The sequence below is a fragment of the Dysidea avara genome, chromosome 3 (genome assembly GCF_963678975.1).
Source record: "Dysidea avara chromosome 3, odDysAvar1.4, whole genome shotgun sequence".
NCBI classification, from domain to species: domain Eukaryota; kingdom Metazoa; phylum Porifera; class Demospongiae; order Dictyoceratida; family Dysideidae; genus Dysidea; species Dysidea avara.
The window spans coordinates 33799737-33812842 of record NC_089274.1 but is presented as its reverse complement, the minus strand read 5'-3'; the positions used below and the strand labels follow the sequence as shown (position 1 = coordinate 33812842).

Genomic DNA, 13106 nt, shown 5'->3' with positions numbered 1-13106 from the left:
CTATATAATTGCTGCCCAGATGTTGACCGGTCAACATTTCGTATGTAGCCTGGCTAGCTGGGCTACATACGAAATGTATCCTGGGCGCTTTGATCTGAGGTGTGAAAGTTTACATATTACGTGTGTTGTTGACAATTTGTGTATGTGTACATACGTACATAGTTGCACTACACATTAACTGGTAATGATTTATGATACAATTGTGTACTTAATCACAAATAATTATTTATGTTACTGTATTGCCCAATTATCCACATAACTGTATATGGGACAAGACGATGTTACATTTGAGCAGTACCATACAATATAGCATATTAGTGTGTCCCTGCTAGTAGTGCCATGATATGAAAATTTTCATATCACGATAATCATGATATCATGGGACTTATATCACAATAATCACAATATATTAAATTAATTGAATTTGTGATATTTTCACAGGATAAGTTTTATTCAGTCTATCTATTATACTTACGTAAATCAATGATGTGACAAAGTTGACGCTTGTTTATTAAGTATCACCACATGTTGTCATAAATATCCTCACATTTTGCAAATATCAAGCCACTGTCCACTAAATAATTTGTGTTTTTTTATATCATGATATGGCTGTTTCCCTATCACAATTATCATGAAATGTTACTATCACAATATGATATATCGTGGCATCACTAGTCGCCAACTACATGTTGAACTACAAGTTTTTTAAGTCCTGGCATTTTAAAGTTCTTATCATAAGCCCTAGCTAGATTGCATGTATGTAAAACATTAAAAAACTGTTTACATACGTAAGTGTCACAAAACAAATACATTGCACATATCTGAATGCCCCATCCCAGGACTTTAAACTTTTACACAGCATTTCAATTGTTATCATGTTTTGTTAAGAATTGTGTGTGTTTTGTAGAATTGGCATTGATTACTACACTTTAATGTTTACAGTGGTGGACAAACAAGTTAGTGCAGCATACACCATACATAGAGTAAAGACTGCCATCCCTCTATTGAGGCCATGTGCATCCTGATAATATTGTACAATATTTCTGGTCCTATAAGCTATAGAGAGACTTTATACTATACAAAACGACTATTTGAAAGTTATAGATCAGGCTACTGTTGTTGGTATTGTAATAAGACCTACATTATACATTTAACAAATATTTACTTATTAATAATTGTGAATGTGTTTAAATGGCCATAAATTTATTACAAACTCAAATATTTGGTAATTCTTTATAAAACAAGTACACAAAAAATTTAGAATTTTCAACTAGAATAGGGACCATAGCACATTAATATAAAGTACTGGAGCAGTGCATGATATTAAATCATAGTAAAACAATAAGAGGTGTTGTACCCCTACTGTGCTCATTAAGATATCATAATGGAAGTGCACAGTAAGGATATAGCAATTCTTATTGTTTTACTGTGATTTAATATCATGCACTACTCCAGTTTGTTTCAGTACTTTTTATCAATGTGCTATGATCCCTACTCTAGATGATTTTTTGTGTACTTGTTTGTTAACTCTTTTTGTAAAATAATGATATTATTATGACTGGTGAACCCACACATACCGCATCAAAAGAAAGAAATGATGCTGCACACTCCAGCTATCAAGTATCATCTGAAAAGTGAAACTTACAATTGCTTCCTTGTCAAGTATGTTCAACCCGTTATACAGTATTACGAATCAAAAACTATTCGAAAAGCGCCTCTGCAATCAAAGTAGCCACTGGGAAAAACATGGACGATTTCTGTTGTGAAGGAAAGCCATCATGTGCTATCGCCAAATTGATACCTTTCGCTGTCAGCCAAGGTGAATATGGGACACAAAGGAGGACACTGGTAAGTCCATGAAGAATGCATTATATGTACTGTGGTATGCCAAAAGGCACGTGTCTGGCTGAAGTGACGTCAAACAGTGAAAAAATCAAGCCCGTAGTCTAAGCCATTATCGAGTTACGCTTGTCAATCAGTCAGTCACTAGAAAATTCCATTTTAAAAATTTCAAAGCAACTTGTTGAAGTGTTTCGGGTCAATCTGAAGGCTTGTTTGGGCTTAGTTTTACCTAACCAATGCTGCCTCCTCATTGTCAGGGAAAAGTGAGGCTGGTTTTTGGGGTGATGTTTTTTCATGGACCAAACCTTTGTGGTCCCCACTATGCAATACTATCATACTGTATGATAATTGTGTATGTGTTGCTTTGCAATAAACTGACAGATTAATTTAAAGTTTTAAGGCCACAATTACCACTAAGTATTATTCACAGATTAGTCGAACTCCCTTTACCCAGTTACGTGTACTATTCCGTCTGGGTATGATCCCCAAGAATCACTCGAGGAAATGCCTGTAAATTCACCCAACCCACCACATATATCGATCCCTATAAGTATAGTTTCTTCACAAATGTGGAACAGTTTATCTCCAAACATTATAAATTCTAGCGATTTAGATATACTTTTATATAGAGATTTATACTTGTAGTTGTTAGCTAAGTACCACTTACTGTTATAGATATTTTCATCTTTTGAGGTTCTGCAATTTATTTAAAGTGCAATAATGTTCATAGGTTTCTGGTCATGTAAAAGATTATGTCAAAGAGGGAGGCACAGTGGGAGGAATCCCAACCTACCAACTCTACTTGCATATTGGTGATATTTTAAAGCTGTCTGGGAAAGTGCCACACAGGTAATAATGTTTGTTGGTGTGCTCATTTCAAACAACAAGCATAAGGAAAAATAAGAAATTTGATATATTTGATAGAAATCAATAGCAATGAAACAAGGGAGGCCATCTATACCTGCAGCTACACTAGTGGACATTTAATTCTGTCAGTATTATAGCCATGACTGAAATAGGGATTAAATGTCCACTAGTATGGCTGATGTAGATAACGTTCCTTGTTTCATTGCTTTTATTTCTATGATTCCTACTGAAATCTAAATTTTCTAATTTTCCTTAGACTTGTTTACTTACTTCTTTTGTAATAACATACTTAGTATAGCAGCGTAGCCCCCAAAAATTGGCAATATTGTGCACTTTTTCATAAAACTATGAAACTTTCCACATTAATAGTATTCCTTATGACAAGCATTATTAGATATAGTGCCATTGCTGAGTTGACCTTTGGTGACCTTTACAACCATTTTTGTACAGAAAATTGAACAGTTTTCTCTTTAACTCCATGAGGCAGTAATTAACTTGTTAAAACATGGTACCAAAATAAAGATCTTGTTGATACAAACAACGTGGTTTTTTATTAGTAAATGAGTGATTTCATTACAAAGTTATGGTCATTTTTATTAGCTGCAAAATTTGATAAATTTACCTGCCCTTTGGGTGTGAATTACCTGTGTGCAGATTATTATGCATAAATGTATCAAATTTTATAGCTAATAAAAATAGTCATAATTTAAGAATGAAATCACTTATTGACTTCAAATAAAAACCATGTTGTTTGTATCAGCAAGATCTTTATTTTGGTACCATGTTTTAACAAGTTAATTACTGCCTCAGGGAGTTAAAGACAAAAATGATCAATTTTCTGTATGTACAAAAAGGGCCAAAAAGGTACCCAAGGGTCAAATCAGCGATGGCACTATATCTAAAAATACATGTCATGAGGACTACTATTTATGTGGAAAGTTTCATGGTTTTATGAAAAAGTGCACAATTTTTTGGTTGTGTAGCTATACTAACTGCTAAACCAGCACATACCACTATAAACATAGTGAAACAAGACATATTAATGCTATAGTCTATATCTAAGCTACATAGGTCATTACGGGTGTTAGCACTAAATAGGGCGTGATGGAATGTTCTGACTGTTTAGGGGTGTGGTTCTGTGTGACCATTTTATACATGTATCTACTCTCCCTTAATCACTTCAAATAGTATTGTAGCATCTTTCTGTGCACCTTAAGGAAAGTGTTAATATGGAAAATTATTGCCTTGGTATGGTTTCCTTGCATGAAGAAGATGATAATGTAATTGAAGATAAAGGAATGGTGAAGTGCAGAAGGCAGACACTTATTGGAATCAGAAAAGACACAAGCAACCCGTGAGTTTGTAGCATGAAATGGTAGCCATGCACTGCCACTGCTTCGTTTGGCCTTTAGCTTTGCAACTGTGATCAGGCAGGCAGGCAGGCAGGCACAAAAGCAGGCAGTCGTGTATGATATTTCTTTCGGTTTTTTAAAGGCAGCATTTTGGGGCATATACATCAAGGTGATTTATTTTACAATTTGTATGCAGTTGATCATTATTATGTCTGTTATATATGTAAACAGTGTACATGTTTACCTCATCATATATGTACCAGTGAATTACAACTCAAGGACTATCATGACTGGTTCAAAGGTTTAGTTGGTGACTGGATTGATGTGGCAGCCAGCAAGTGTAATTTAGAAATCAAGAGGGCAGTAACATCACTTGACGAAGTAAGGAGTTACTCTGAGTTGCACAACTTCACATAATCATTTTACAGGTAGTTACTGTCACTGAAAATGTCAAGTTTTCTCAATCTGCTCTTAGTACTGCTGCATGCTTTAAAAGGGTCAGTATAACTTGTCTATACTTACATTGTAGCAATTTAGATATCTGCAATTGCTTTAATCCCATGCATACTTTATATACTACATTTTTAGATTGCAGCATTTTGGAATAACTTACGGTGGCCACGTGTGTCAGAACATTATTCCTTTATAATAAGAGTTGTCAAGGTATTGTGCATGTACGTAACTGTTTGTCTTATTGACTTTTTATTATTGTAGTGTATTATTTGTGCATACACCATGTATATTTATCTTTAATTTTTACATATGTACGTAAAACAAGCAAACACATGCATATGTAATATGTATATACGTACTTACAATACATTACAAATATGCTTGCATAGAATATATTGTGACCCAATTGTTCATAGGAAAGCATCCTTAGTAGGTGTTTGTATGATCAAGACACATAGTAGTGTGCCGTGCAGTCAAGAAAGCCAGCATGTCGTACTGTGTTGACAGGAAGACGAAAACGTATTTCACGCATGCATAGCTCCATGGTTCCTTCCCGAAAGCACACGATATTTACATTATGACTGCCAGCCACTTTCAGCACCTCACATTCCAAATTTCAGCAAAATCACACACTGTGCATTTGTGAAATACAAGCCCTCAAAATTAGACTTAAATTCTTCTCTTTTTTCTTTGTTTTTGGCCTCATTTTTCTTCTTTTTGCACACTTTAAATTGCTGTGAAATTTGGGTTAAGGATGCATTGAGGTGCTTTCACATGCTAAGTCTGAAGCATAATAACTACCACTATAGCCAAGGAAAGCCATATTGCATTACTTCAAGTCAACACCTTGCGTTGTCAGTGAAAAGAACTGCACCACAAAGGAGGACAAAGGTAAGTCTGTGATGTGTGTATTGTACGTACTGCAGTTGGCGAAAAGGCATGTCTCGAGACAAAGTAATATCAAACAATGAAAAAATCAAGCATGTAGTTTTATGCATTGTTGAGTTATGCTTGTCTGAAGACATCAGTTAGTTAGTTCAGTTTAGTTAGTTCAGTTTAGTTAGTCAGTTTGCCATATATGTGAGGGGAGAGGGGTTCCTACTGTAATGTACAATGCTGTTTTACTTTTTGTACAAGAAGTCATGTCTTTACAGGGACGGATCTAGGATTTTTCAAGAGGGGGGTCTCTGAGCTGGGTGGAGGGTAACTCCCCTAATGTTCACATATGCAACTCAGCACATCCCAGCCTACAGCTGTAACATTCATGCATAAAATGTGCCCTTAGGAAAACTGTAACAAGCATAATGTGTGTATCTAGCTATAATCTACACTGCTGTTTGTGCAGCTTATTGCTATACTATGCTATTGTAGACTTATAGCTTACTACATACACAACTTCTGGCACACAGTAGCTAGGACGAATGATGGGATACTTGTTCATCACACTTCTTCCTGACCAAGTTGAAGAACTACTGAAGTAGCTAACTCCGTAATTCATACTGCCGAGTGCAGGGACTGAAGTTCAGTTCATTCTGTGCCTTCTGGGTGAGGTCTCAAGAACAGCCGAGTGATATCACATGCCCATACAAACCGAAATGTCAGGAAGAGTCAGATGAATTACCACAAAAAAAAGTACCAGCAGTAAAACACTCTTTATATAAAGATTATACATACCTATACAACAATATCAGTGACTACAAATGCCACTGCTTCCTTGCAGTTGCCGGCTCTTCCACTCACAGTAAGCACTTGTCTTCTGCCATTTGCTGAACTTTAAACAATGCATATTACGTGAACTATCATCACGTGATGCTATATTATAGTTAATTAGAATAGTTTGGGACTGCTCTTTAGAGTATATTGATCTTTCGTGATCTGTTGCTCCTCCGCACACTTTCTGTCTTAGATTCCTGTTCAAGGTTCAACCTGAACGGGGGTCTCGAGATCCCAAAGACCCCTCCCATCTGCCCCTGCTTTATAAAGGTGTTACACCTGAGGCTGTGCATGGTTATTTATTGGTGTAAATTTTCTCTGATTACTTTGCAAGGAATTATACAAACATTGCTATGTACTCTTGTGAATAATTTCCATCCATAAGATAAAAATAATTTTGAGGGACTACATGTTTTTATAATTTGATCCAAATATCTTGTCTATACATCAATCCATACGTCTTGTCTATACATCAATCCATACGTCTTGTCTGTAAAGTATATATGTAGCATACTTGTTGTTTTATTGTACCAAACCTTTTATATACATCCATGAAAACCTTTCAATAAAATTATAAAGTTATATTAGTAATTGGTAATGTAAAATAATTAAGTATTGAAAATTACTAAAATATTTTTCATTCTTGTATTCTTGCTAAGGATAGTGAGATACAGCTGTATGTAATTATATATTATTATTACACAACTTGTGTCCATATATCACAACCAGGCGGATGGTTGGAGCATTGCCATAGTTATTGTCAAAGTGCTATGCAACAGTTGTACAAGACTTACCTGGTTAAACTATCCATAAGCTTGAGTCCTAACACATCTGGTTTACTTGCTAGGAACACATTATAGCTATGGTGTATATGAAATAATGCATGATATATGTCCCCGATACCAACAGAATGTCCTTTGAGTTGTGTACATTGTGACCTACTTGTATGTTCATTATTACTAGAATCTTTAGTTCCATACAAGCCCTAGTAGATGAGGTTCATGCACAAAAGTATCTATGTAACACATTTGACAAAATGTTGTCATTCTCATGAATATGTATAGCACTTTTTTTCAATTCTAGAATGTTTCCAAAGCTGCAAGATTCTATGTAGAAGAGAGCCACAAGCACTTGATAAAAATGCGATTTCATTTTGATTCTAGTAGTAAAGAGTTTTTAGTTACTCAACAAGTACGTTAGTAGAACATCCATTGGGCATGTTACAGTTGTTTTGAAGTATATTGTACACATGGATCAAAGGCACCTATGTAGTTGTATTATAAAGCACTGGCTTATAGTGTTCAAGCCTGGGATTGCTAATTGTTCAACCTATTGATACCTGTATGACGGATTGCATGTGGTATTGAAGGCTGGTATCATTTTAGCCATTGTTTGGCTTGTGTTCGCCATTTCCACAAAGATATGACCATAGCTGAGCTTACTGTCTTCAAAGTGTATCATCACTTTGATAACCTTTGTACTAACCACTAAAGTAATGGTCAGATTGTATGGTGTGTTACAAAAACTAGTTTACAGCATAACACTGGCAGCAGCCTTTGATCCATCCATGCACTATACTACAATCAAAGCAAGAACATTTAAGTAACTGCAGAAAACTTAATTCCAACAGCTGTGCATTAGCCTAAATGACATTGAGTATGTACGAAAAGAATTGTCAAGGATACCAGAAACACTGCAGTTTGATACAATGATATCAAATCTGGCAGCAGTAGAAGGAAAACAACAGGGTGAAGAAGCTCTAACAACCCTTATCAACTTGATCAATAGTGCTGATGATGATGTGAAGATTCGTATCAACCAATTAATATCAAGTATTGGTGAACAGGTAAATGAAGGCAGCTCTTATATTTTGTGACTGAATATTGGAGTGTATTGATTCAGATTCACAAATAATGTATTGTAATATTTAAGGAAATATAACTCACCAACCCCAGCAGCTATATGTATATGTAAATGCTTTCACCAAAAGATAAAACTATCCATAGTTTTCAAAAAAGTAATGTCTGTAGAGTTTCCACTGTTTTATTTAATTTACTCCATTGGCTTTATCATGAGTGATCACATGGGATGGGCACCAGCTAGGCTTCAAAATGGATACACAAGGCCAAGCTGAACAGCCAGCGTATGGGCTGCATGATATCTCACAAAACAAACACATTCATCATCTGACCATCCTCTCTAGTTAGTCCCCAGGGTTGTTTCTTTGTATAGCCATCATGAAATATGAATTGTAAATGCGATGTGTAACTATAAATACATCAATGTATGGCCGTAAACATATACTCAATGTTTGTCACTGGTTGTATGCTGGTTGTGTGTATATCATAGTAGTTGTGACTGGTTGCACTGTATATTGTCCCTGTCCCCAGCCTTTAAAAGAATAGCTCATAGGATATTTTTCTAGCTATCAGATATTTACTTGTATATAGATCAAGGACCTTACAGGCTTATACCTTTCTTGTAATTATTTTCTGTTTAATAATAATAAAAAAGAGCAGTCAGTACATTTAGCATGGTTGTACAGAAGATGATCTGATAACCAGCTGCCAACAGCAGACAAAAGCAAATTGAAAACAAAATTAAATTGTGATTGCTTTGGAAATTGTTGGTCTGATAGTTTACATAACAACTTTGTGCTGGTGTTTTCTCAACTGCACTTTTGCACCATATCATGATTTTATAATATCCAGACATGTTTGTTAAATGTGTACACTATTCATATTATATTTCTCAATTAGATATCAAATGATATCACAGCACATCTAAAGGTGATAATGGAGATAGACCATAAAGTTGACCTTGTGGAAGTGAGGATTATTAAACTTATAATAAATGTTTTGAAGTTTTTACAATAGGCTATTGATCCACTGATGCAGTATTTAGTTAAGAACATGGGGACCATTCATACTTCATTGTTGGTGTCTGTACTGGAAATGTGAGAAACCTTCACTTGCTGTAACACTGTGTAGTACAAGGCTATGTGCTATAGCATGTTGAGGAAGATTTGGTATGTTACTGTACTTTGCTTTACTGGAGTTGTCGATGCTCAATTAGGGAAGGTTAGTGTAATATCCACCTCATTGAGTGTTGTTAATTTAACTAACACATTATTATCGACTTTTGTAGAAAACTGCTAAACGCCTTTTGGGAACTTTAAAAGTGAGTGATGTAATAATTATATGTTAGATACTTGAGTGTAAAAATGAATTCTCACCAAATAGAACAGTGACAGAACTGTACCTATATTAAAGTTTACACATTCTCACAAAAGTATTGACCAGAAACCAGCCTCATAATGCCTTCAAAGTGCCTTGGCTGTATTGGTGAAGTATAACCCAAAAGTACGACCCAAAATTCTTCCAATAAATTGTTTTAAAATTTTAAAAATAAAAATTTAGTGAATTTTTTTGCTGACAGAATGACTTACTAACGCCTTCAGACAACATAACTCAGTAATGGCTAGGGCTTGATTTTTTCACTGTTAGATGGCCTAACTGATGCTTTTTGGCATACCACAGTATGCACTTACCTTTATAATTTTTTTTAACTTTGTCCTTTTACCACTATTTCCCATCATTTTAGATAGCTTTTTACTTTACATAGACTGTGTCAGGCAAGCTCCAATAGGAGTAGTGGGTGGGGGTGGAGGGGAGGGAAAGGTGCTGTTTGCAAATGAAATAGGAATGCGTTGGGATGAATTAGGCCAAGTTATGGGCCATTCATGTATCAAAACTGTTTAAAATGAAAGGAAATTTTCAGTGCAGATCTTTATTCAACACCACAAAACTGTACAGCCACATACACCTGTACAGCCACAGACAACCATCCCCAGGTTGGCTGGAGTTCCATCAAAGCTCCAGACCATTTGTATAGTTTACCACTAGGCTTGGGAAAAACAGCCAGCAAAAGCAGACCATGCAAGGCTGGCTGATTTTGACAGTGAAATTTGATAGTTTATTCATGTAGCTCTGTATTCATAGTGAAAAATCAAACCTGCTGTCATGAGTGATAAGACCAGTTTTCCCAGACCTATTGGTCACAAATGTACTGTCTACTGTCAACAAAATATTATAATCGCCACACAGCAATGGCATTTTTGATTATTGTGGTAATTGGGTCATTTGGATTATCCAGGTCACTTGGATTGTATTTCGGTTGGGTCAAGTGTGTCTCATCAGCTTCATAATTTCTCATATTAAGTTACATATGATAGTGAATTAATTGCGCTTGACTGTGCTTGATGATCGATGCACATGTCAATGTTATTGTACACTCTCACAAACTTTATAGAGCAAGTCATTGCAGTCTTTATCTAGTTCCTGTTCTTTGGGCTGACACTTATCAATTAGAGACTCCCTCTTTACAAGATGACACTTATAACCATCTAATCTGTAAGGGCCACCCAAGAGAAAGGAGGCTGGGGATTAGATTACATTCAGTCAATTTGCCATGGCCTTTTATGTTGTCATCCTACATTATTTTATGTTGAGTGTGCTGCATACTGGGTGACTCCATTATTCACACAAACACACCTACACTTGCAATTTGGAAGGAAACCATTCAATGGATGATGCTTATTCTGAAGAATCTCATAACCAATCATTGTCAGCCATGATGTTGAAGGCACATTTGTGTCTAGATATGTCTTGTACTCTCATAAAAGATCTGTTGGCAAGCCTCACAATGAAAGGGGTTAGATTGAGGCTGTGGTCCAGCCAGCAAATTCTCTAATCCTTAAGTAATTAATGGTTTCCATAAATATCTGTCTTTAGGTACCATGGGTCACTAGAAGAAAAACTCTTAAAATTCTGTTTAATTTTATCACACCATCTTAGTTTATAAAAAAGGCTGTAATAGCTGTGTTAAAAAAACTTCACACCCAGGGCCGCCCACAGGGGGGGGCAACTGGGGCATTTTGCCCCGGGCCCCAGCCTGAAAGGGGCCCCAGGAGGCCCCATGAAGGGCCCCCTGAATACCTGTTTATAAGATCGATATACTCTAATAGAGCAGTCAGATCTAAATACTCTAATAGAGCAGTCACAGTATTCTTCAGAGGAGCAGTGTAGCAAGCTTATAGATAAGGAGATATGGTTGGTGATGGGTAGTTATTGTCATTGCCAACAGGTTGTGACCTTTTTTTTTTTTTTTTTTTTTTTTGGTCTTCACCTTACAACTTGGGTCAAGGGCCCCACTTTAACTCTTTGCCCTGGGCCCCTTAATTTCTCTGGGCGGCCCTGTTCACACCATGGGGTCATGTCTGTGATCATCACTTATGTGCAACATGACCAAACTATCTGAGCCAGGCCAAGCTTATACAGATTGCCAACAGACTCTTGCATACCAAACTGTTCAGCCTACTGACTAGTGGTATGTAAAAGTACCTTAATTCCAGCTGTATTACAGTGACTTAGCCAACTTCAAATAACCAATTCAAAATACAAAATAAACAAAGTTAGAGCATTGGGTTGATGCACACTGTTTCACTGCAAATGGTGGTGCTTCCTCTCTACTTACTGGTACAGTAGCAACCATCCCATCATGTAAGAAAGTACCAAATCAACCAAAGAGTCAGGCACACTGTAAAGCACACCAGAGGCCTGTCTTGGCACAAAGTCATACACCTTGCAGAGATCAACAAACTGGAGAAATATCTTGCTAAGATGTTCAATGGTCTTCTCCACCAGTTGACCAACACAAAAGATATCCACATGACCTCTTACTAGCCCTGAATCACACTGAGAGTCAGCAACTGAGTCTTTTACCACCGCTTAAAGTTGTTCATTGATCATTCTTGCCAACAGCTTGCCCATCACAACCCATAAAATGATACCCCTCCAGTTATCACCATAGACAAATCATCCTTCTAAGGAACCAGTCCTAGAGTTGCATCATGCTCTTTTGTAGGTACCTGTTTCTCTTTCCACACTGTACCAAACAATGACACTATAAAATCCAACAGTGGGCCACAGGTAAGAGGTCGTTACTTGCAGTGTAATTCTTGAAAGCAGTTAACACTTCGTCACCAGTAAGTGGATCACACATCTCTTCCCTTATTGCCATTAGTTGAATGCCATCAATGGTAGCCATATTAAAGGAGCTCTCTACATTAAGAGCACCTTCAAAATGACCTCTTCATTGACCTAGTGTCTCCACTGATTCACAACATAAACTACTATTTTGCTTCCTCACAGCTCTGGGTTAACTGCAGCTCTACTCTTATGAATAGCGTGAATGTCCTGCCACACCACACTAGGTCTACCTTGCAGCTTAAATAGATTTAGCCTTCTGGTACCATCTGTTTACACTAGCACATACTTTGTGTGAAACTTGACGTCTCTGCTAAAAATGTCTGTCAATCTTGATGGTTTTGAGACTGTAGCCACAGCAAAAAGACTAATTTGTTACATTTATCTAAAAGTGGTCTCACACATCCTCTGCTTCATGTCTCCCACTTAGTCCTAGCACACACAGTATCTTACGAACTATCTCTAATCAATTATTGTCAATCCGTCAACATCATCATTCCGTTTAGCTACATGTACAACATGGTCAATAAACTGAGGCACAAAGATAGCTTTCTTTAGTAGAATAACATTGAATCTACAATGCCTATATACTTGATGATTTCCTTTGAGCAATATAGGGATAAAAGTACTACATACATAGTCACATATATACAATTATTCCATTCATTTTTAGGAATTAGGTGCATTTTTCCATGCTAATGGAGATGGACTACCACTAGATGTAATTCAGTCTGATAAATTCAAGGTATGTGTGTGAGCTATCAGCTGTCAAAAATGTATTTTAAGTATTTGAAGAAAATTAAATTCCCAGAATGTCATTATGTTCTATAGT

General features: G+C 36.4%; 1 protein-coding gene across 1 annotated transcript in view; it reads left to right on the top strand.

The window, feature by feature from the left end:
* Positions 1-13106, top strand: part of LOC136250803 (BAI1-associated protein 3-like) — a 53986-nt gene that overhangs the window by 38461 nt on the left and 2419 nt on the right. Inside the window, exons 20-31 of the mRNA XM_066043102.1 lie at positions 908-956; positions 2573-2691; positions 4325-4442; positions 4490-4558; positions 4650-4724; positions 7311-7418; positions 7858-8073; positions 8987-9055; positions 9104-9183; positions 9238-9307; positions 9375-9407; positions 12948-13019. Coding sequence (XP_065899174.1) covers positions 908-956; positions 2573-2691; positions 4325-4442; positions 4490-4558; positions 4650-4724; positions 7311-7418; positions 7858-8073; positions 8987-9055; positions 9104-9183; positions 9238-9307; positions 9375-9407; positions 12948-13019 — 1078 coding nt within the window. The remainder of the gene's footprint in view (positions 1-907; positions 957-2572; positions 2692-4324; positions 4443-4489; positions 4559-4649; positions 4725-7310; positions 7419-7857; positions 8074-8986; positions 9056-9103; positions 9184-9237; positions 9308-9374; positions 9408-12947; positions 13020-13106) is intronic.